The sequence below is a fragment of the Opisthocomus hoazin genome, chromosome 6 (assembly GCF_030867145.1).
Source record: "Opisthocomus hoazin isolate bOpiHoa1 chromosome 6, bOpiHoa1.hap1, whole genome shotgun sequence".
Classification (NCBI taxonomy): Eukaryota; Metazoa; Chordata; class Aves; order Opisthocomiformes; family Opisthocomidae; genus Opisthocomus; species Opisthocomus hoazin.
In genome coordinates this window covers 71,012,304-71,034,804 of record NC_134419.1, presented here as the reverse complement: position 1 = coordinate 71,034,804, position 22,501 = coordinate 71,012,304, and the positions used below count along the sequence as shown (strand labels likewise).

General features: G+C 48.4%; 1 protein-coding gene across 1 annotated transcript; it reads right to left on the bottom strand.

Moving 5' to 3' along the window:
• Window positions 1-1,086: 1,086 nt before the first annotated feature.
• VWA2 (von Willebrand factor A domain containing 2) lies at window positions 1,087-21,612 on the bottom strand. Its single transcript, XM_009934637.2, has 13 exons — window positions 21,561-21,612; window positions 20,864-20,938; window positions 18,729-18,862; window positions 16,083-16,192; window positions 11,082-11,276; window positions 10,575-10,699; window positions 9,733-9,865; window positions 8,352-8,407; window positions 7,431-7,538; window positions 6,112-6,693; window positions 5,236-5,787; window positions 1,966-2,088; window positions 1,087-1,220 (listed from the first exon to the last, which is right to left on the bottom strand). Exons 1-13 carry the CDS (start codon window positions 21,607-21,609, stop codon window positions 1,087-1,089), a joined length of 2,376 nt encoding a protein of 791 aa, XP_009932939.2. The 5' UTR covers window positions 21,610-21,612.
• Window positions 21,613-22,501: the final 889 nt, after the last annotated feature.

Here is a 22,501-nt window from a genome sequence, read left to right as displayed (position 1 = left end):
AAAAGAAGGAATAAGAGAAAAACATGCACTGGCAAGGAGAGAGCAAAGAGGTGGCCAGCAGGAGTAGAAAGGAAGGGGTGGATGAGACCTGGGAGGAGAGGTCCAGGCCTCTTCCTCCTCTGACCTGGACGCTGCCTGCCACGCTCTGCTCCCAGCACCCATGCGAAGCTGCTCAGGCGGTTGTCCTGGTCCTGTCCCCTCAGGTCAGACTGTGGCTGGCAGGTAAGTGTGAGGCTGGGAGGGGAGGAATGGAGTTAAATCTGAAAGCAGACAGGCCAAGGTCCAAAGACCAGCAGGATGGTACAAACCATGGCTCCGTCCAGAGCCTACGACAGACCAGAAGACCTTTGTTTGCAAACGGTTGAGGGATTGCCCTTACTTGGTGTGTCTGCAGCACAGGTAACTGGATTTGACCTGGTCAAATCTAGGAGAAAAATAGTCAATGCACCTGATAAAACCAGCAACACATACTGACTGTCACTGCTCTGCTTTGGAGTTACATAAGCCATTAAATGCTCTTGCAAAACAAATCCTTTTCAAACCTCTCCTTATAAAAAATACATGGCTACAAAATACCCATGAAACTAAACCATATTCAATCACTCCAAGTAAATTTAGAGAAGAAAGTGGCGTGAACAACTTACAAAACAGAATAGAGGCTTGTAATCAGTTCTCCTTCCTCTTCCTCTTATTTGCCTTCCTGCGTGTGACAAGCTATTCACTTCAGCACCTGGCTGCCAGTGCATAATCTACATTATACCCCTTCAGCAGGAGCTCCAAAATTGCTCAGACTTCTACATGATTTTAGACTAACTCAGAGGTCGCTCACAAAGTCTGCTAAAAAAATAATCACACGACACTAGAATCCAGATGAGGAAATGCAAAATGCCAATAATAAATACTTAATCACAAATATTTACTTCAATTAAAACAGAAGGAGAGTGCAATGCAGGAACTGGGAATGGCCTCAGCACAGTCCCTGTGCTGGAGCCACTCAATCTCTGCCAAGGGTGGCTTGCTGGATCATGCCTGCCAGTGGCACTAAGCATCCCTGGATGGAGAACTGGAACACTCGGCCCATCTTTGTCAATGTCTATGATCCATGTTCCTTCTGGTGTGCCGGGGGGCTCTGGAGAAGCGCTGCGATTCCCTTGGACTCCACTGCACGTGGGAGTGCGGAGGAAGGACTGGGGATCTTGGAGAACCACCTCGGAGAACTCCTGTTGCAGAAGAGAAGCACAGACATGGGATAAGGGCTTTAGGACTAAGGGATAAGCTCACACTCATTACAACCCAACAAGCATCCTCTTGGCCTTAGCTGACGGACGTTAGAGGCCAGAGGGTGGAAGTCAGAACTCCTGGGCTTAGGTAAAGAGCACAATATTGGGCAAGGGGGAAACCCACTTAACTGAGAACTTCCCACTATGGGCACAAGACCAGAGGCCAGAGGCCCACCATCTCCCGGCCACTGCACCCCTGCTGAAGAGGACGAGGGCAATGGGGAGGCCTTTGCACCATGGAAAGCCCCGAAAGCAACAGGGAGGGGGTCACACTCCGACAGAAACAGCTCCCTCCCATTAAAAGGGAGTCAGAGATTTACACCCTGGGAGTCAAGGAGGGATTGCTTCTTCTAGCAGGGCAGAGGGACAAGAGGAACAGAACAGAGTGGAAGAAGATTACTAAAATTATTAGACCTTCTAGGGTCCCCTCACAGCCAAGTCGCTTAGTGAATGTGTAAAACAGGGCATGGCTTCTTCAGAGAAGCCCTTGTTCCCCTCAGCAGCCCAAACCTCTCCACCTTCCGTGTGACAGAGGCCACATCAGCACCAAGATCCGGCCACCAGACAGCTGTCCAAGAGTTACAGACACATCTCTGCTCGAGGGTGAGGTGGAGATGTAGAGCCTGTTCAGAGGGCTGGGCAGAATGGGCAATATCTGCCGTGGTTGCCACCTGCTGATCCTTACTGGTCTCACAGTGGGGTCCTTCCCAGCCGTGGCATTCGCAGCGGTAGCTCCCAGGCCCAAGGATGCATATGCCCTGGTTCATGCACGGGTTGGGTTTGCACAGGTTCACGGGGCTTTTTGCTTCTGCAACGAACACAAGCAGAACAGCAGGCTCAGGCACATCTACGGAGAATTAATAGCTAGGACCAACATCCATCAGGAATGATGCAAAAATAACAGCAGCTGTATATCCCAGACATCAACAAATGTCATCTAGGGCTAATTGGATTGGAAAACCACATTAACATGGCAGAGGGTACGAGCTCACAGTCCTATCTTGACACACAGAACAAACTCCTCTGCGTTTAACCTAGAGAAGAGGAAGAACAGCTTTGCCAGATGTTCTAATCTGGAGGAGAATATTCCTAATAAAGCTTCAAGGAGTGATGCCATGTTAGGCTGCATGTCAAAGAGAAGCAGAATGGAACATCTTCAGAGCTGTGCACTGAACACGTGAGCACCTCTAAGCCCCCCACATCCAGACAGCACCAACGCAGAGCAAGACACATGCCCTGCTCCAAGCGGTTTACAACCCCGAATGCCACTGGAGTTCAAACCCCACTTTGCTCTGGAGAGGACCCGAGTTTCTACCAGAGAGGATGCAAGGACAAGAGGTCAGCTGGGAAGCAGGGATGGCATGAATGGAAAACAACACAGGGAAAATTTCTGGGCTTCTTTTCTAGGAGGTTTGAGAGTAAAGCCTGCAACCACAGTCCAAGCTGTTATTAGCCCTGTTCTTGTGAAGTAAGTGACAGCTTCCCCAACCCTCTTAACACAGCAGAGCCCAGCTGTCAGCAGGGCTGGCCGTGTTTCATGCTGCCTTGCTGCAAACACGTTAGGTTAAGTAGCAGCATCCCAGAGGGATTTGCTTCCAGTCTGCTGGCAAAACCACCGCAGTGTTGGTAAGGGTGTGAAATTCCTCTGCTGAACTACTACGTGGTGTAGAGTCCTGAGCTGCTAGACTTGCCCTTTGCTCCGAGGTAGAAAAAGCACAGAGGGAGCAAGAAAAGGAGAAGGAAAGAATATAAATTCTATCCCCTATCCATCAGGATGGTTACTACAGCTTACCACACGTTATGCTCGTTCTCCCTGAACAGATAATGGTGTGTGCACATCAACTCTCAACCTACGCCTAACATTAACAAAATCATAATTGAAATTCAGTTTTTTGACACTCAAATCCTAGATCTGAGATATCTCAGTCTTTAGTTCCTGTTGATTTTATACAGAGCCGAGCTGGGTTCAACAACATTTTTGTCATCATGGGACATCTCAGATGGGGTTCTGCCTGACAGCATATCCCCAGGACGGACACTTTCACTTTCATTGTAGGTTGGTAGAGCCGCTGGCAATGAAAGCTGGATCTCTTGGAGACACCACTCATCTTCCAGGTGCTGGCTGCTCCCCAGAGAGCTTTTCCATGGTGCTCTGCCCCACATGCCATGCACCCACCACTTTCCTCCACAGCACAACCTCACGCTCCCTGTTTGGGGGAATGGTGCTATTCTGCCCAGATGCCATTTCTCTGAACTCAAGCCTACTGTTAACACCCCATCATCCTGAATAAGCTTCTTGTCCTTCGGGGATTATACCCTTTGACAACGCCAAGAGCTTGTATTTCCATTAATCAGATTGATATATATTTAATACTTGGGATCTTTTCTCCTAGACCCCAGGTCATTCTACTCTGGTCTCTTTTCAGCTGAGTCTCAGAACTAATACGACATTCCAGGTGTCCAGAGGCAGAGACTTTCTCAAATACTTTTATCATGAGTCCTTTCACAGACAATAATTCTGCTATTGAGTCTTGGACTTGGGAGTAGCAGACTGAATGAAGGGCTTATCTTTACATCACCCTTGGTCCCAGCCTATCTCGTACAAGCAGCGATTACCTGCACATGAAATGAAAGCAGCAACTCGGTCTCAGGAAACAATACGTCATTATCCTGACTCATTGAACCTTGCCGTCTCTTCCCCTTCATCCGTGGCGTTGTACTTAATTTCATGGTACAGCAGATTGTTTTTGTAACAACACAGCTGAAAATACCACTGCAATGGGAGCACGCTGAAAAGCTCCAGGTAGAAACCGCCTGCAGAGCCTGCCAGGAGACCGGCTCCTCACCCCAAAGGGACGGCGTTGTCGTTCTTTCTAACCCTGCAGGAGTCACGGGCATGCCCAGAGATGAAGAGGACCTTTGTGCTGAAGCTCAACATGCTTCTTCATATGATCTTACAAATGGATTAAAACACGACAAAAGCAAACAGCTAGATGTGAAACTCGGACTATTTTGAATAGGAAACAAAGCATGGCATTTTAACTAGAAGCACGCTTTTGCCACTGCTGATGTCGGCAAACCAGGGCTGCTATCCCTTCCGAAATGCTGATTCCCACCAAACACAGGCACTCACACTCAGCACACAAGTGTTCCAAACTTGCTATCAATATTTCTCCCAGCTGGGGACTGGCCCTTGGGACACAAAGTTTTGAAGAAAGGGCCTTTTTCGGTTTTCGGTTTTTTTGCACAAACATGAGCTTTTACATGAATATTTGAAAATTCCTCCCTCCTACTTTGGAGATAAGGATTTGGTCCTGCAAACAAAATTCATCACAAGTTGTCTGAAGGCCTCACTTGAACAATCTGCAGGCTTCAAGATAGGCAGATTCTGATTTTAGGATTAAATTCTGTGCAACACAAATAAAACCTTGAAAGCCTACATGATAACTTCAGCAGCAGGACACTAAGAGGGAACGGGAGTGATGAGGTTTCAGACTCACCACTTCACAAACACCTGAGGACAAACCTGTTGAACAGGACAGCAGAGACCTCACCCAGGGACCAACACCGCTGGCTGCAGAAACGTGTCCCATTAAGCCCCTCCAGCAACACTGGAGGGGGTACAGTAATGCACAGCAAATTCCACAAGTTTAAAGCAGCATCAGAAAAAGAGCAAACTGCTTTTTCTTTCAGAGAAGACAGAATCTAGTCCTGGCAGGGCTGGAAAGAGCCAGTCATAGTAAGTCCAATCTCACCCACTGGACTGAATCTCAGGAAAGCTGGTTCCTATTCCTACAGGATTGCTTTGGGTAGCCACCAGATATCTACGCCATGGCTCCCCCATTTGTAAAATGCAAAAGATCATATCGAGCTCACTCGGTAAAGCATCAGAAAACCTACAACAGCAATGGCTGGTGGCACCAGCATGAGGAGTGAGGATGGGACACCCTCTCACCTTCACAGATTCTTTCAATGATAAGGTCTTGGTAATACTGCAGGTCTTCATAGGAAGAGACGTGGAGCAGGTAGTTGGGAGACCCAGCAACCCTCAGCAGCGTGTCCCTCTGTGCGTCCCCAATGGCAACCACAAACACCAAGATGCCGTTGTCCCTCAGCTGCTGAGCTGGGGCAGCTGCATCCTCCACACCACCTCCGTTTGTAAGCACCACCACCACCTTGTTGACACCAGGTCTTGCTCCTTTCTGCACTGTCATCACATCACCATAAATATGCAGCAAGGCGCTGCCGGCAGAGGCTGAGTTCCCAAGGAAAGGCACCCGGTCAATGGCTTGGAGGACAGCTGAATTGCTCGTGTGGGTGTCCAAAGCGAACACAGTGTGAGCTTTGCTGCCATAGATCACAAGGGCAATTTGGGTGACATCCCGGTTGACGCTGAAGTGCAAACAGCTGCTCCTGACAAAGCCCCTCAGTCGCAGAAAATTCTCCAGGCCAACTCCAGCCGAGGCATCCACTGCAAATGCCACATCGAGAGACTGCACCTGGCAGCCTGGATAAAAGAGTGCAAACATGGTATTTTTCAGAATATGCATGTCGTCCTTTCTGACAAAAAAAAAAGCAGGGTGAGGGGAAACGGTGGGCAAAACTCATCACTGCTGATCACTGACTGTGAAGGGTGATCTACAACCCTTTCATACCAATAGATAGAGAGATCCATCATAAAACACAGAGATGAACGGTTAGTCCCTGGATCTGTGACTAACACCAAACAAGGACATTCATCCTTTTGTCCCTCCCCCCTCTCCAGTGGAGTTCAGAAGACCTCCTCATGGTTTGACAAACTCATCCCACAATGTCCATATCACAGTCTTACCTTCAGGATTGTCCACACTGCAGATTCTTCTCTGCAGCTCTGGGATCTTGTTGAACAGGTTGTGGGGGTCCGAGTAGACAATTGTCTGCTTTGGATTGCCAGTCACCTCGGTCAGCTCTGCTCTCACAAAGCTGCTGCCTACACCAATCAAGAAGAGATCTCGGTCCCTCGCGTACTTAGCGGCTTCTGCTACTGGATCCTGCGACTTGGAGTCAGTGAGCAAGACAACCACACGTGGGAGGTCATCCTGTACATCTGCAAAGACTGGGGTGCTCCTAAAACCGTGCTGTGCAATGTACTGCAGAGCTCTGCCTGTCAGGGTTCCTCCTCCACTGAACTTCAAAGCATCAATGCTCTTCGTCAGACTGAATGCATCCTTGTGTTGGCCCACTTCAATGGGTATCCTAACATCATTATCGTACTGGGCCACCCCCACGTTCATCGGTGAGTCCCGGCCCATCACTGCTTGGAGGAACCTCTTAAGAAATGCTTTGTAGCGCAGGAACCCTTCCAGCGTGACCCCTGCTGAGCTGTCCATCAGGAAAAGCAGATCCACGCTGCACTCCAGGCTCAGCTTTGGTGCTGAAGAGGAGACAGAAATTTGTCACATGCAGGGCAAAGAGACAAGCATGCTGGGCACCTCAGCTGGGACCTGCTGGAAGCGCTGTGGTGTGGAGAAGGAACACTGCGTCCAGTAACCTAAATGGTTTGCCAGACACGGCATAAGCTGGAGGACAACTGTGCCAGGAGTGCACTTTATTTTGGCTGGATGTCACATAAGCCTTTAGAGACAGGAAATATTTATGGGAGTCTGGGGGTTTCCTGGACTTTTGGACGGCAAAGATCAAATTAGAAATGACAATTCCACTCTCTCAGTACTCCACGGAAAACACTCCGACTTTCAGCATAATGAGGAGAAAGGAGAGACTCCAAGCACCAGACCCTCATCTGTAACACCCTGAGACACTTTAAAGGGGGAGTCTTGATTCTGGGGGAAGTACAAAGCATTTTCTGAAGATCAGGACATTCTTGGGTTTCACACATTGAACCCCCAAAATCAGGAGTCCCTCCTTGCCCCATGTGTGCAGGGAGGGGAACAACTGACACACTTAAGTGTCCCTCCCAGTTTCTCTGTTCTCCTGCTCGCATGGCACCTGCATTTAGAAGCAAAGGCAGCCACACCAGGGTGAGACTGTCAGCATTGGTTCTCTCCTTCTTCACAGGATTTCCATCCCAGTTGTCCCTATGGATGTGCAATGGACACTGCAGAGGCAGGACACAGCTGAGAAGGAAGGAGGGAGGTGCAGGTTCACACCTACCGCAGTGGATGTCTCCTCCATACCCCACCGGGCACAGGCAGTGGTACTTGTCCAGTCCCTCTGGGACACACGTGCCCCCGTTCTGGCATGGCTGGGAGTCACAGGGGTCTAAACAGGACCGGGGAAGGGAAAGACAGCGAGTCAGCAGGGAGCCTGCCCCTTCCCACCCTGTGCCAGTGCGAGCATCACCGTTAGTGGAAAAGGGGTCAAACTTCTGCCCGGCTTACTGCAGAGTCTGAACTAACACAGGGCCGTGTGTGTCACCTCCATGGAAACTTCATTTTCTGAAGCAGGCAGTGGTGAGAACAGCAAGCCAGACTGTGACCTCACTTCACGTGCTTTGGAATAACACCGATGAAGTTGTGTTCGTGTAAATGCAGAATTACTAAAGGTCATGCAGCCCTTCCAGATTTCAACCAGCAATGAAGGGATCAGAGTCTGGCCTGCTGCTTGGACAACTTCATACCGACAAAGAAAATAAAGCCATTGTCACCTGAACCAGCAAAAGGATGGGGTTACGGGCAGAACTCAAGGACCATAGCTGTTTCCACGGTCACAAAAACAGGTGGGCAATCAGCAAGCATCAGGTTCCCTGCTAAAGTCATGACGCCCATGGTACCAAGTGAATGAGAGGAGGCATCTCAGTGCTCACTCCCCTAGCTGTCGAGCAGTTGCTCCTTGCAAGCATGGGGAGGACTTGTGGTCTCTGTCCCAGGAACAGGAGCAGATGAGGAGCAAACTGGCTTCTCCAGTGGAAGGGGAAAAGACAAAATGGGATGTAGTATCAGCTTCTTGCTAAGGGTCACAATCTCTCACTCAGAACAAAAGTTTTAGAAGTAAGAGTAAAAACACATCTTTTTATCATTTAGTTACTACCTTCCCTGCTTTGTAAATAATATTGCAAAAAAAGCAAAGTCCTACCCGGACATACAGTTCGGAAGCATCTGGATGGATGTTTTATCAAAACTCTCTTGAATCTGAAATAGAAAGTTTAATAATAAACAGGAGAATAAAACCTATTATAAATTTAAAGATTAACAACTTATCTTCAACGTTGACTTTACTGTGTTTTCAATACACAAATTTTCCTGTAAAATGCAATTTTTCAAAATTAGCACTCCATAGGAAAATGACCATTCTGAGTGGCAAAAGAATAAAAAACATTATTTCATCATGTCTACTCTTTCGGTTTTGAATTCTACTCTAATATTTTACATTTAAGGATTATGGATGTATTTTTAAGGCTCACCCTTCCAGCGTGACCCCTGCTGAGCTGTCCATCAGGAAAAGCAGATCCACGCTGCACTCCAGGCAGTATTTTCTGCCAGTGACTGGAGCCTCTCCACAGCACAGTCCCTTTGAAGCTCACCAGGGTAGCCAAGCAAAGGAAAAGGGGCTTCTCGGAAAGGAAGGAACCCTGAGTGGCCGAAAGCAGAACTAGCGCCAACACAGGGAGCCAGACCTAGAAACCCTCTGCAGCACAGAGTCAGTACGGAGATGTAAACTTCAAGGCATCTCGGTTCAACAAGGTAAGAAACTAATCCCAATTCCATTTATAGTATTTATGACGCTCTTGGGCTAACCATCTTCTGTTTCTTTGCCTCAACTCCTCCTCTTACCCTTTGCTTCTCAGATCAGCCAATGGCCAGAGCAGGGAGAGACTTTCCTAGGTCTAGAGACCATGTTTGCATCAGTCTTCTGAGGGTTCTTCATCCCAGTAAAGAGTCACAGAAACACAGAATGTTCGGGGCTGGAAGGGACCTTTGTGGGTCATCTAGTCCAACACCCCTGCCGAAGCAGGGTCACCTACAGCAGGCTGCACAGGACCTTGTCCAGGCGGGTCTTGAATATCTCCAGAGAAGGAGACTCCACAACCTCCCTGGGCAGCCTGTTCCAGTGCTCCGTCACCCTCAGAGGGAAGAAGTTCTTCCTCATGTTCAGACGTAATTTTCTATGCTTCAGTTTGTGCCCATTGCCCCTTGTCCTGTCGCTGGGCACCACTGAAAAGAGTCTGGCCCCATCCTCCTGACACCCACCCCTAACATATTTGTAAGCATTTATAAGGTCCCCTCTCAGCCTCTTCTTTTTCAGGCTGAACAAGCCCAGCTCCCTCAGACTTTCCTCATAGGACAGATGCTCCAGTCCCCTCGTAGCCCTCCGCTGGACTCCCTCCAGTAGCTCCTCATCTTTCTTGAACTGGGGAGCCCAGAACTGGACACAGTACTGAGATAAAGCCTCATTACTGCATCTCTCATCTTCTCTCAGCCCCACTCACTTTCAGAGATGTGGGTGTCCAACTCACCTGTAGAAAGGGCACAGCGAAGCCCGGACTGTGTTTGGCTGCTTTGAGCCTTTCCAACACACATAGTTTCCAGCCAGCTCTTTCACAGTCTCTAGGGTCCTGCGTTCACAAGGGTGGGATTCAACTTTGCAGCCTGTAGCAAAGAACAAATCCAAACTAGGATCAATTGCCTGAAATGTGTGGGAGTGGACCATCACTTTGAAATGAGTTAGTCTTTCTCATCTAGCTGCCAACAGCAAACCAGGCAGTGCTTCAAAGAGCCCTCTATGAGATCCCAGGGGAGAAATTTTCTCTTGACAAGCTCACCAGCCTACCCTGCCTTCTGGGGTGCTCACTCTTCTGCCTCCTTTGCTTTGCTATAAAACTTGCACTGCTGTGGTCAAGGTTCATTGACAACTTTTGAGCCCCTCTGTTGCCTTTGTCATTCATTTATTTGATTTTCTTCTACCTCTGGATCACTCTAGTTCTATCTTTTCTATCTCTTGCAAGCCCCTCGTGACTTCCCCTTAACACACTGCCAAGTCCATTAGAAGATTTAACACAACCGCGTTTACCCCTCTGTCCCCTGTGACACAGGCAAGGACCAACATTTCCATTTTCAGAGGTGAACTGAGACACAGAAAGATTTAGGATCTGTGATTTAGGATCCTGCAGCTTGCAGGTATTTGGAGAGGTAACTGGCAATCATGCCATCCAGTTTGGGCACCAGAAGCAGGTGACCTCGAAGTGCAATACCTGCTAATTCCCCTGCATGCTTTCTGACACTGCCTGATCTTTCTCACTCGGTGACATGGTCCAAGCTCAAAGCATGGGCATGAAGGTGGAGCCAGGACAGGGGTTACCTGGAGAGCTGCAGACAGAGCCGGTGAGGGTGCTGTACAGGCCGTTGACAGCATCGTTGGCATCTCCAGCAAAGAGCACGTGCTGCTCGGTGGGCTTGCTGGCCAGCCCGTGCAGCTCCTCCCACCTGCCGAGGAGGGGCAGGTTCAACCACTTGTGTAACAAGACCCTTAGTCATCCCCAAAGAACTAAGTATCAAAACAAATCCTGTGCAGCAAAGAGCTGATGCAGAACCATGACACCCTTCAAACAGTTTTCAAGATCCTGGTGCGTTTAGTCTCAGGCAGTATCGTACCTCTACTTAGTGGAAGAGCTTCCTTCACCAACACTGGTCCTCCTTCTGCACCAGCCACCAAATTAGTGTTTCCTCCCTGCCTATGTTACCCCACAAATTCCCCTTTTCTCTTTCCAAAACTCGTATCTAGCACAAGACCATCCTTCGTTTGCCAGGACTTGCCATTTGGCATTTAGCTGGGTCTCCATTTCCCACCCTGTGGAAAGTTTCCTACCTTGGAAACTTGATTCCCACTGCAAAAACTGTGATGTGTCTCTCCTTCATCCTCATCGCAGGCATGGTGGTACTGCCCTGGGACTTTCCATCCGAAACGATAACCAGGACTTCAGGGACACTCGAGTTTCTGCTCCCGGGGAATCCCTTGCGGAGAATATACTTCAGGGCACGACCTGTCTCTGTGCTCCCACCTCTAGCAAAAAGGGAGATAAAAATCAGACAAGCAGACATCAAAGCTCTTCTCCTGCTACTGAATTTACCATTTGACTTTCAAATTTCCACCCTCTGGTAACCGGGAACATAACGTATTTCTGCCTGCTGCCACACAACACATCCACAGAGATGTCTAATCCTGTCATTCTTGTCACCTTCCTATCCATAGGTCCCACCTGCTCACCCTCACCTCACAGAATCACCTCCCTCCTCTCCAACCCGGAGTGGTCTCCAGAAGACTTCTAACACACAGCAGAGTGTTTCTGCAATTGAAGCAGGAACCAGACCTCTCGGGTATTTGAGTTTTATTTCCAGCTTTGACATATCTCAACTGCTTCTGGTTTTCCATCTAAAAATTGCAGCCACTTCTTTAAGAGTTATGTGGAAAAGCTCTTTTACAACAACCTCTTCTATTCCAATCAGAAACACAGTACAAGTGGGCAAAATGAACAAAGACCAGCATCTCAGAGTGGTTTCGCTTCTCGACACATAAACCTGCTATAAATTCTTGTCACTTATTATCCCTTTCCCTCCACAGGACCTTCTGCCATTCTCAGACCAAGAACTAAGGCAAGTTGCTGTGTGTCCCAGCTTGTAACTGAGAGCCTGCAGTCCAGCAGTGTGCGGCGAGTCCTTGCCCTTTTCAGCCTGGTTGATCTGCAGATTAATTTGATTTGCTACAAAAAGTCATTTGTCCATGCTGTGGTAAAGCTCCTGAAAATACAAATGCCAAAAACTTCTTAGTGTCTCCCTGGAAACTCAGAAGGACTGAACACAAGGCACGCTTTTTTCCAGACTTCACCAGCACCTTTTACACTAGCAAAGAAAACATTAAGAAAAGCCACCTGATGTTCCAGTTGTCTGAAGCCATGCTAAACTCAATTAAAAGCAATACCCTCATCAGCTCGGTTGCTTGCCAGCACTGCTGGTATGATAGGGAAGGTGCACCAGCCACTGATGTTCACACAAGCTGCACCCCACGCTTCTCGTTTCGGAGACAGGAGCTAGCCACATCAGTATTCTGACAGTCTTCGAATTCTGCCCTGAAGAGGGAAACGTTTCTGAGGTAGAAAGAGATTAGTTCAATACTCAGCAATCCTCCCAGCAGCAAGGTGCTAAAACCACACAAGGACTTGGATGCCAAAGGGGACACATTCCAGGGGTGACACGAATCAGCAGGTAAAATGGGCTGCGGCTCAGCGTTAGGGAACGGCAGACAGCAAGCCCTGCAGTTGTGCAATAACTGCCAGCGAAAAGCAGACTCAAATACAATTTTAGTAGAAAATAAGCTACAGCTTGCCAGAGAACAGCTTCAGCCAAAGATGCTTTAGAAATCCTGAGACTCCCATCTTGTGAGATTACTAAGGAATGAGGTTTGCTGGCTGCCAGATGCTCCTTAACCGAAGAGCCTGACTGCCCCGCTGAGCCCACAGACACTGGAGCTGGCTGTCTGAGGGGCACGCTGCCCGTCAGCACTAAGCCCTGCAAGGGAGAAGATAGGTCCCTCCGGCACCCAAGAGAAGAGCTGATCGTGGCAGGCCCACAGGGTTACAGCCAGTGTCTGCAGAGCACGAGGGTCTCTTTGGTGATGGCATGCTGGATGTGAACTGGGAAGAGCCCCTCACTGCAGAGCGTGCTGAAAATAAAGCAGAAAGGAATAGAAAAGGGGAATGCTACACTTATAAGAAGTCTAGGAGGAGAAGGACAAGGTGTGGTTGCTTTTATGGGCTGCACATCTACTCTAGTTGTTCTTTCTTGCTAGGGAGCTCCGTGGGGCAGGGAGTGTCCTCCTCTGCTTTCAAGACTTCACTTTAAATGACTGTTAGAGATGTCTGCTCAAGACTGGGCTCCATGTTCTATGTACCATGAAATGTCACCAAAATTCTACATAAAATGATGTTCTCTGTCAGGCTGAGGCAGGAATGGTTACATTGCGAGCCAAACACTGAAGTTTTATTTAAGTAAAAGCCATAGGTAACCTAACAGAGACCTTGGAGAGAAGGTAGGAGATGGTCTCACCTCTGTCTTGCAGGGTGAGGTCTGGTGGACTGTGCAGCTGGACCCCAAAGTGGCTGAGTGAAATCAGCTCCAGCTTCCCCAACTCCCATCTACCTCCCACACTCAGAGACTTAGGCTACCCAGGCACCTCAGCCCCTGCTTCCAGCCGCCTGACGCAACTAATTCAAGCTTTGCATCAACCACCTGCGTTCCCCACCCAGTCATCACCAGACTAAGACCTTGCTACAACACAAGATGCTGGGCAAAAGCCTTTTGTCCCCTGTAAAAACTGAGGGCAACCTACACTGCAAGTTCTTCAGCTGTTGTCACTGGCTTTGATCCCTGCCTACAATACACTCTGTTTTTGTTGCTGGAGGGCTAAGAGGTAAATCCTGCATGGACACGAGCCTCCCTCTGCCTTTCTTGGTAGTTCCCCATCTGCACAATGCGAGAAGTCTGTACTGCGCCGTCCCTGACTCAACATTTGACACCAGAGAAGAGCCCAGCTCACTGGGAAGATGCTCCGGACCTGTTGATAGTTAAGCTACTAGATCAGAGATTTCCAGCTGTCTTCTAATTCTGTCCAAGGAGCTGTGCTATAAATTACTTCTTATGATTGCCGTTTAGGGCGGCTTTTATTGCCACCCAGAGCAAGCAAGGGGAACAAAACCACGTGTTACTCCCTTCTTGGAGGCATCACGTTCTCCTTCAGCTGCGTTGACCCAAACACATCCCATTTGCTTACTGAACATCCATCCTTAGCTTTAGCACCTGATTCCTGATTTTCTTGTTGTAGAAAAGCATTTGATCATGCCCACGTTCATTCTTTTCTGTCTATCCTCTGATTTTCACAGAAACTTTTTCACTCAGTACCTGCTAGGCCCTTTTGCTTTGAACTTTTTTCTTTAGGTGCTTCCTCCTCTGCACTCCGCCATTTCAAAGCATACTCAATGACTCTGTGTTCATAGCATTTCCAAAGCTGCCTTTTCCTGAACAGATGTCAGTAGATGTCAGGTGCTTCAGTGAAAAGTGCTGGGCATGAGGGAAAATATATTGTGCCTAGTCAGGCTGATGACTAAATCTTGGTGAACCCAGTAAGCTGTGCCCATGTGAGCCCTGAGGATTAGAAAAAGTTAATAAAGAGTCTGCACCAAAGCTCATTAAATTTGGTTTCTTATCGATCTGCATTAGGAAGTTTGCTGGTTTTTGACACAGTGCATATGAGTTAAAGGCACTACACCAGTAAGGATTCTCTGCAGCCAAAGGAGATGTAGACTTTGCCTGCTGCCTTTCCTCAGGAACAGCACTCAGAAGGTTTCTCTCCTGTAACCAGCCATTGACTTGTATGAAAGAAATTCATGAGAAATTTAGCTTCTGAGATGACCACCAAAATTGGCTGAAATTGGCCAATGAACACAAAAGCTATTTGGATGGGATTCACAGAGAGAGACCAGTGGTCTCCAAATAAATCTTAAAAGCTTCACTTCAGTCTGGTACTGTCTCCTTTCAAGTGTTCTCAGCCCCATGCCCAGAGCACAGGGCTGCAGTCAGGAAATGCCTCACTGGCCAAACGCTCATCAGAAGCGCATCAAGGAGCCTCTCAACTGAGACATCCAACATCCTGTTTTTTTCAGACGCCAACTGGAATCCATCTGTGACTATTTTATCTACTTTGAAATGTCAGCTTTTCATTTAAACTAGATGAAACAGCCAAGCACGAGGTCATTATTTTTGTTCAATCTGTCAGCATCCATGTGTTGTCATCACGGAATTTCAGTGCCAGACACCAAACAGGGCTTCACTTTCTCTGCTCTCACAGACTTTTAAGCAACGGCCAAAGAGGAGGAGCGCATCTTGTTTTCTGGTAAGTTTTTCCTGTAACATTATACCAGAGGTTTTCTTGATTCGATAAACTTATCAAAAGCAATGCAACAAAACCCAGCCAACTGATCTCGCTTGAAAAAGTAAAAAATGATCACATTTGCTTGCAATATGTACATCATGCGGAGAGCAGCAGACATTCACAAGGAATGTTGAGCTAACCTTTAGCCCTAATGCAGATGAACTAAACAGAGAGAGCAGACACCCACCAGCTACACCAATACCTCATCTATCATCAAAACAAGTATTATTTTGGGATAGTTGTCAGGCCCTTTGCAGATCTGAATGTATTTCTCGGAGATGAAAAGTCTGGATTTTGAGAGGCTGTAAGAAGAGTGTTTCTTTGGGCTCCTGGCTCCATTTCCCGAGGTCGTGGGAAGACATCCAAGTTTTAACATTCAGGAAGAAAAAAGGTTTCTGTCTGAAAACCTGATGCTCTTGAATTCAGCAGACACACACGTGCAGATATCTAGGGACCAGCGATTTGTCACTACCTCATAGGACAAAGGAAACTGTAACCACCAAAAAAATGAAGATGCACGCTGTCCTGCCTCTGCTCAGCCCTGTGGGAATGTCACACTTGCTTTTCCCCAGAAAGAGGTAACCCACCACCCGGCACACACGGGCAGAAAAATCTGTCATGGAAAACTCTCCCTTTTTTACCATGTTATAGTGGGACACTGAAAACTTTCTCCCCTATCAGCTTTCACTGACAAAGCCAGACCAGGCTGTATGTCTTTAGCAGACTGCGGGTTACGGACCACGGACGCGTTCATTCTCCCCCCTCCCTGGGGGCATCACGTTGGTGCATGCACAGCAGAGGCAGACACGTCTGGACCTCAAAAAACTCTCAGTCCAGAGATCATTCATAGCCCAGAAAAAGAGAAGAGCTGTAAAATAAGCTGACCTGAACACAATCGTCTGGATTCTCTCTTTCACTTCTTGTTTGGTCAGATATGAATCCAGCGGGAATTCCAGGTGAGGAGTTGTGCTAAACTGTATCATTCCCACACGGACCTAAAAGAAAAGGTTAAAAGTTATGAAAGGTGCCTGTGAGAGCTTTACACTTTCGATCAGTTTACAGATTTGGGAGCACTAGATCGTATCGAGATGAACACTTTTGCATGTTGAGTTACTGGCAACCTAAATTCACTTTGAAAAAGAGCATAAACCACAGTCTTACCTATACAGACTACAAACAAGGCAAAAGAAGTTGTACTGCAAACAACGGGAGCCTCTGCTGCAGTTACAGGCAGCTCAGGATCTGTATTTATCCATTCAGAGCAGCCAGTAGCCCCAAGGGCAGTAAGTTTATAAATAACACCTTTTATACCAAGCCATTTATACACTGCGTGCAGGCAATCTTTCCATTACTAAAAGCAGCTCCCTTTGGCATTGAGCACAGTAGGCAACACAAACCAATTATTTTTCCAGTATCTCCTCTAGAACCATTTTCTATAGTTGAAAATGCCTGAAAATGCAAACAAAGTTGCCTGTATTGGGCAATACATCCAGAATATTTCACTGAAGCTTTATGAGTTAAGAAGTTTTATGGAATGTGACAGCTTCAAATATGAAAAGGCCGAAGATTTTTGGTCCAGCCTATGTAAGGTTTAAGAGGAAGACTAGGGGAAGGATGGTGTTTAAAAAAAACAACCCACCAAATCCGCAAATATTAAATGTTCAAATTCCTTTGCCTAAGCCTACATTGCAGTTGGTTCCTAGATACAAGTCTCTGCTTTCAGTCAATCTTGTACAAGCCAGGAAAAGGGAATTCCCATTTAACCTGAGCCACCTCTCATCTCTCAGAGCCCTGCACGCGCACTGTGACTCCTCACCATCGCTACCCAGGCTGCGGAAAGCCTCTGGTGTGTGGCTGTAAACCAAGATCTGAAGGGTGAAAGATTTCTTAGATGAGAAAATGATGGAGAAGAATGGCGATTTCAGCTTCCAAAAGGTCCCTGCAACAGGCACAGAGCAGCAGCTTTCAATTTTAGGACCTGGAGCAGTGGTGGTAGTTGGTCCAGAGGAGGTTTACGGGTTAGAGTCTAAGCATTCCTGCTGTCGGAACCAGGAGCAAACATGGCCTTAAGTTGCGTCAAGGGAGTTTTAGAGTGGATATTAGGAAAAATGTCTTACTGAAAGAGTTGTGAAGCATTGGAACAGGCTGCCCAAGCAAATGGTGGAGTCACCATGCCTGGAGGTGTTGAAAAAATGTGTAGACGTGGCACTTCAGGACATGGTTTAGCAGGCATGGTGGTGATGGGTTGATGGTTGGACTTGATGATCTTAGAGGTCTTCTCCAACCTCAATGATTCTATAACTCTATGACAAGACCAGTTTGCTCCTCTGCTCCCAGACCCCTCTGGAGAAACAGAGGTGGACCAGAGGTCCTCAAAGCCTCAGCAGGACCAGACCCTCTCTCTGTCCTACATCAGGTTCTTCATCCCGCTACACAGAGACCTCACACCCCTGCCATGTCCTTCCCAAAGACCTGATATTTATTTGGAATAGGTCTGGCAGGGAATGAAGTACAGCAACCGGCCTAGCCCGCTCCAAGGCCGCTGGCACAAGTGGGACTGCATGCGCAGCTGGAACTGCAGCTGGGTCTGGCTTGAAATCCCCTCGGACAAACCCCAGGACGTGTCATTCACGCCCAGAGGTGCCTCGAGGATGGCTCCAGGTAGCAGGCAGGACCTGAGGGAGCCCGGACTGCCATGGTGCAGCTCCCATTACTCCTTTGAGAGACACAGCACCCAGAATTAGGCTTCAATTTCAGCCAAGGTCCAGAATAGGAACGACAAGAAAGAACTCAGCATAGCCACACCTGTCTGTTTATTTTAGTGTATTCTACACTGGGTATCTGAAAATACCAGCTACCTGGACTCCAGCTAGCAGTCCCAGTCCTGTGCCCTTCCCTCTGGTGAGCACTGGCATGAAGCGCATGGCTCCACTAGCAGGTGGGGAGTGCAGTGACACCTTGGGGACCTATGGCAGCACGCAGATCCCCAAACGCCTCAGTATGCAGCTGGTGCCTTGCAATGAACTCCTTCCCTTCTGTCCTTTTGGCTTATTTTGGAATAGAGATCTTCTAGGAGAAGCAGGACAAGCAGACTGTATCATTTATATCTGTACAGAAAGGCAACTAACTTCACAGAGTCTAATTCTGCAGCTTTCCAGGGAAAAACAATAAAAAGATCCAACCATTTTAATCTATGGGCATCTAGACCAAAACAGAAATCAGTAAAACAACCCCAAATCATAATCTTTAACCTGAAAGATTATAGAATATTCTATTCTATTCTACATATATTCTCTTCTATATATACTCTATTATGTCTTTTCTCAAGACCAAATGAAACTGCGTAAAATCTGTGAAGAATCAAGAAGTGTCCTCCAAACCCACTGCTTCACGGCATCTTTCTTAATAAATACTCTGCCCCCATGGTAGCTACTAGGTTGAATTTCAGAATTTCACTCCGCACTTTATCACTGTCCTTTCCTCGCATTGCTAAGCTGCTTGAAACTAAAATGAGATGCTCCTGACACTCACCCTGTCTGGATGGATGTCCAAGGCATCACAGAGCTTGCCTGCGAAGAGCTTAGACCTTTCAAAGCTTCCTTTGCCAATGCTGTAGGAGCCATCCAAGAGGAGAAGGACATCTACCGCAGCAGAGCACTGCATCACTAGGAGAAAAATATACACACTGTGAAACTGCTTTTTGTTAGTGTCACTCTCTGGGAGCAGACAGCCAAGAGCAGAGAGTCCAGACAAACGGACTCGCCGAGGCCGGGCTGGGGCAGCTCCGTGCTCACACCCCAAACCCCACAGGCGGTCCTGCTCTGGCCGGCAGCAGCGCCCATTCAGCCCTCCCAGCCTTGAGATGTTCATCTCAGATTTCAGGCCCCCAGCCCCAATTCAGCAGCTCAGCGAAACCACGAGAGCAACAGCTCCAAGGAGCTGACGCCGCGACACCACTGAGCGCAGAGCGAGGTGGGGACGCGGAGGGGTGAGCAGCAGGGAGAGGTGGCCGTGCCCGGCAGGACCTGCAGCCTCTGCCAGCCCGAGGCGTGGATGGGAATCCAGAAGGTGTTTGCGAAGCCGACGGAGACCCGCAGAGCCAGATACATTTTATCTGCAGCACGTTTTTCAAAACACGCTCTTATTTTTCTCAAAGCAAACTCTCCAAACAGCTCCGAGGCACTGACAGAAATGCACTTCACAAAAATCTGCCTTTTATCCTGTCTTCAGAGACGTGTCCTTGTATCACCCCTGCCTGCACAAACACGACCGCTCCTAAGTACAAGTTCCTGAGGTGCTCATGCTGCAGTGGAAACCCATAATTTCACTGACAAAAATAATAATAAAAAAAAGACACTCTGCAGACTCTGAAGAGACATTTTCAAAGCATTTACACAGAAATTTCAAAGTCACCTCTGCAGCATTTACCACAACCAACATCAAGGGAAACTGAATCCAGCAGCTCAATACCTGCAGCAAGCACACCAACCTTTTCAGACCCTTTTGGCCCATGCCCTTTCTCTGTCCCCATTATCATCATCATCACTTTATTACCACTACTTTTTTCCAAATCATTCCTGCTAGCGAAAACCTGAATTTTATGCTTAGGGTTTTCTAATACCAGGCTGTGAGGGCTTGACAGCTGTAAAGCATTCCCTTCTGGGTCGCTGGGTTTTCTAACAGGGCGGCCAGCCCTGCCCCGGAGCACGGCGTGGGGGTCGTCAGCCTTGCCCTCGCAGCCGATCCGAACGTGGGGGTGCAACGGCCCGAGCGCTCGCCCACAGTCACTGACCACGGCTGCCTGCCCAAGCACGCCCAGAGAAAAACTGCTGTGCCCCATCCCAGTATGGGCTCGGCATGGAGAAAAGGTCCTCAGGCTGCTCTGGAGCTCACCGGGGCGAGGAGCAGGGATCTGCGTCTCGCGGCTGCAGCAATGCAGGTCTCTGGCAGAGACTCGCAAGCAGGACGCCTGCAGCCCACCAAAGGGCTCTTGGTGACGCGCATCAGTGAGAAATGTCCACAGACAGCACATCAGGATGGAAAGCCTGAGCTGAACACATGGTGCTATGGGGTGGGGCTGCAGGGCATGCCTGGCACAGGAAAACATGTAATTTATCACTTGACAGACGGACAATAGAAAATAACGGCTAGAAGGAGAACGCATGATACAGTTTACAGGTAACCGATGGCACGTACACCAAGGGAGCTGCAGGGGAACGCGGGCTGCGGGCCGGCCAGAGCCCCGTCGTCCCTACTCACCGCTTCGCGGCTGGGGCTGGCTTTGCAGCCCGAATGAGTCAGCCATGCGACCGCTCTGATCGCAGACCAGGTTTGCAATTAAACACGGCTCCTTCAGTCAGGATTGCCTGAAACAGGCTCTGAAGGAACTGACAGAAACACCAGCCGGCAGGCAAAGAGCCGGTCCGGGAAAAACAGAGTTGGTCAGGATCCCAGAAGACCTAATACCAATAAGGGGAAAAGCCAGGCTAGGACAGAAGCAGCCCCAGCGCTGTGCTTGCCAGAGCATTGCTGGGGACTTCATGGACTGAATGGGGTCCAATGAACAAAAACAATAATAATAATAATAATAAAAAAACCCACCCTGAGAGAAACAAAGAAAAAAGTAATTCAGAAAGTAGAAAACTTGCTTTAAAGAATAAACTTACACTGGCCAGCAGCTGAGATCTTGCCAATCATCTCCTGGTCAGCCTGAATTTCTTGTATACCCAACACCAGCAAAACTGTGGGACCAAACAGATAATCACCCATCAACACTAGAAACTGCCTTTAAAAAAAAATTACATGCAGGCTTTAATCTATTGCAGCAAAAATGCTGTTTTGTTGTATAGATTTCACACTCGCAAAAAATAATTTGATGATGCCGCACAGCAGCGTATCTACGGGAGGAAAATCCTTCTAGCAGGGACACAGAGAGCATGAAAAATGCCAAGGACCCGACTCCAGCGCACGGGAGGACAGTCCCTCTGCTCACCACGTGCAAGGATGCAGCACATGAACCAGAGCTGGGCCAGGCTTAGGCTCCAAAGATTACGGTCGTAAGTATGGGAGACCCCAAATAATTGCACTGGAGAAATTTATGAACTTTTAATACTGTAATAATAACATCAGGTTTTCCCATGTCAATTAGACACTTCACATACAAATCAGTCACACGTGTTTGGATCCTCAGAAAAGATGTTTCCCCAGGTATTATTTTCTCCCCTTCTGTGGGAAACTCTGTTTCAGAGGTTTAACCTCCCGGAGAGGCAGTGATTCAGCTCTCGTTCCTGGGGACGAAGAACTCCAGGCGGGGAAGCATCCTAGACAAAAAACACCGATGCAAACCAGTGACTTCATACGTACCTTGGGGAAGCAGGAAAATGCAGATGGACTCAAACAACACGAGGCTCATGGTGACAAATCTGCAAGGAAAAGAAAAAAAGGAAAAGAATATTAATCCAATTGCTAAAGACGGTTTCTTTACCTGCAAGGAGATGATCAGCTGCAGGTAATCTCATGTGATGAGTTCAGCAATGTCTGGCCCGAGGGGCAAAAGCAACTCCTACCCTGGGGAGAAGGGTAGGGAACCGATAAAAGGAAAAAACACGAAAACAGTCGGAAAGACAGGAGAAGAAGTCTCCCTGCCTACTCATCTCCTTTCCTATCAAAACCAGAGAAAGCCAGTTTTGCAGGGGAAGGAGGGGCTCCCCAGCCTCCCCTCCTCTCCTTCCCTCCGTGGCCACCCAGACCTCTACTCTCCCCTCCTCCCCTCTTCGCTGCGCCTCCTCCCGCTCGAAGCCGAGCCCCAGCAGGGTCCCCGCAGCCCTCGGGGAGCCGGTTGAGGAGCTGGACACGGCTCCTCTGGGGGTTCACAGGGCAGAGCCACGTCCCCCTGACCCTACCACCGCTCGGGGCTCCAGCTGAGAGGTCCCTGCGGTAGAGCACAGCAGAGGGGACCTGTCCCGCGGGGCTGGCCAAGGCTGCTGCCCATCCTCATCGCAGGTCTTCAACAACACTCAACCACAGGCTCTGTCACACCTCATGTTTTCTGAGGATTGCTTTTCTGGGGAGATGTTTTTATGTGCTAGCGTGCAGCAAAGTCAATTTTCTGCTCATTTTTCCTTTGAAATCAGCAAGGCTGCCATCACATCATAGGTGGACTTCAGTGACACTTTCAAGCATGCCCAGATTTAGACCAAGCGTATCTGGCAGAGGCCTTGGCTTTCTATTTAAAAGATGTATATTTATTTCTCCTCCAGATTAAAAGCGCTGGGTGCACTCACCAGAGCAAATCTGACCAGATT

Excerpts from the sequence above, each read along its gene's own strand:
- VWA2 (XM_009934637.2), bottom strand. The coding sequence starts at position 21,609 with ATGAGCCTCGTGTTGTTTGAGTCCATCTGCATTTTCCTGCTTCCCCAA. Across the intron at positions 10,700-11,081 it reads GTGGGAATCAAGTTTCCAAG|GTGGGAGGAGCTGCACGGGC; the intron begins GTAGGAAACTTT and ends CCTCCTCGGCAG. Across the intron at positions 5,788-6,111 it reads CAGTGTGGACAATCCTGAAG|GCTGCCAGGTGCAGTCTCTC; the intron begins GTAAGACTGTGA and ends TCTTTTATCCAG.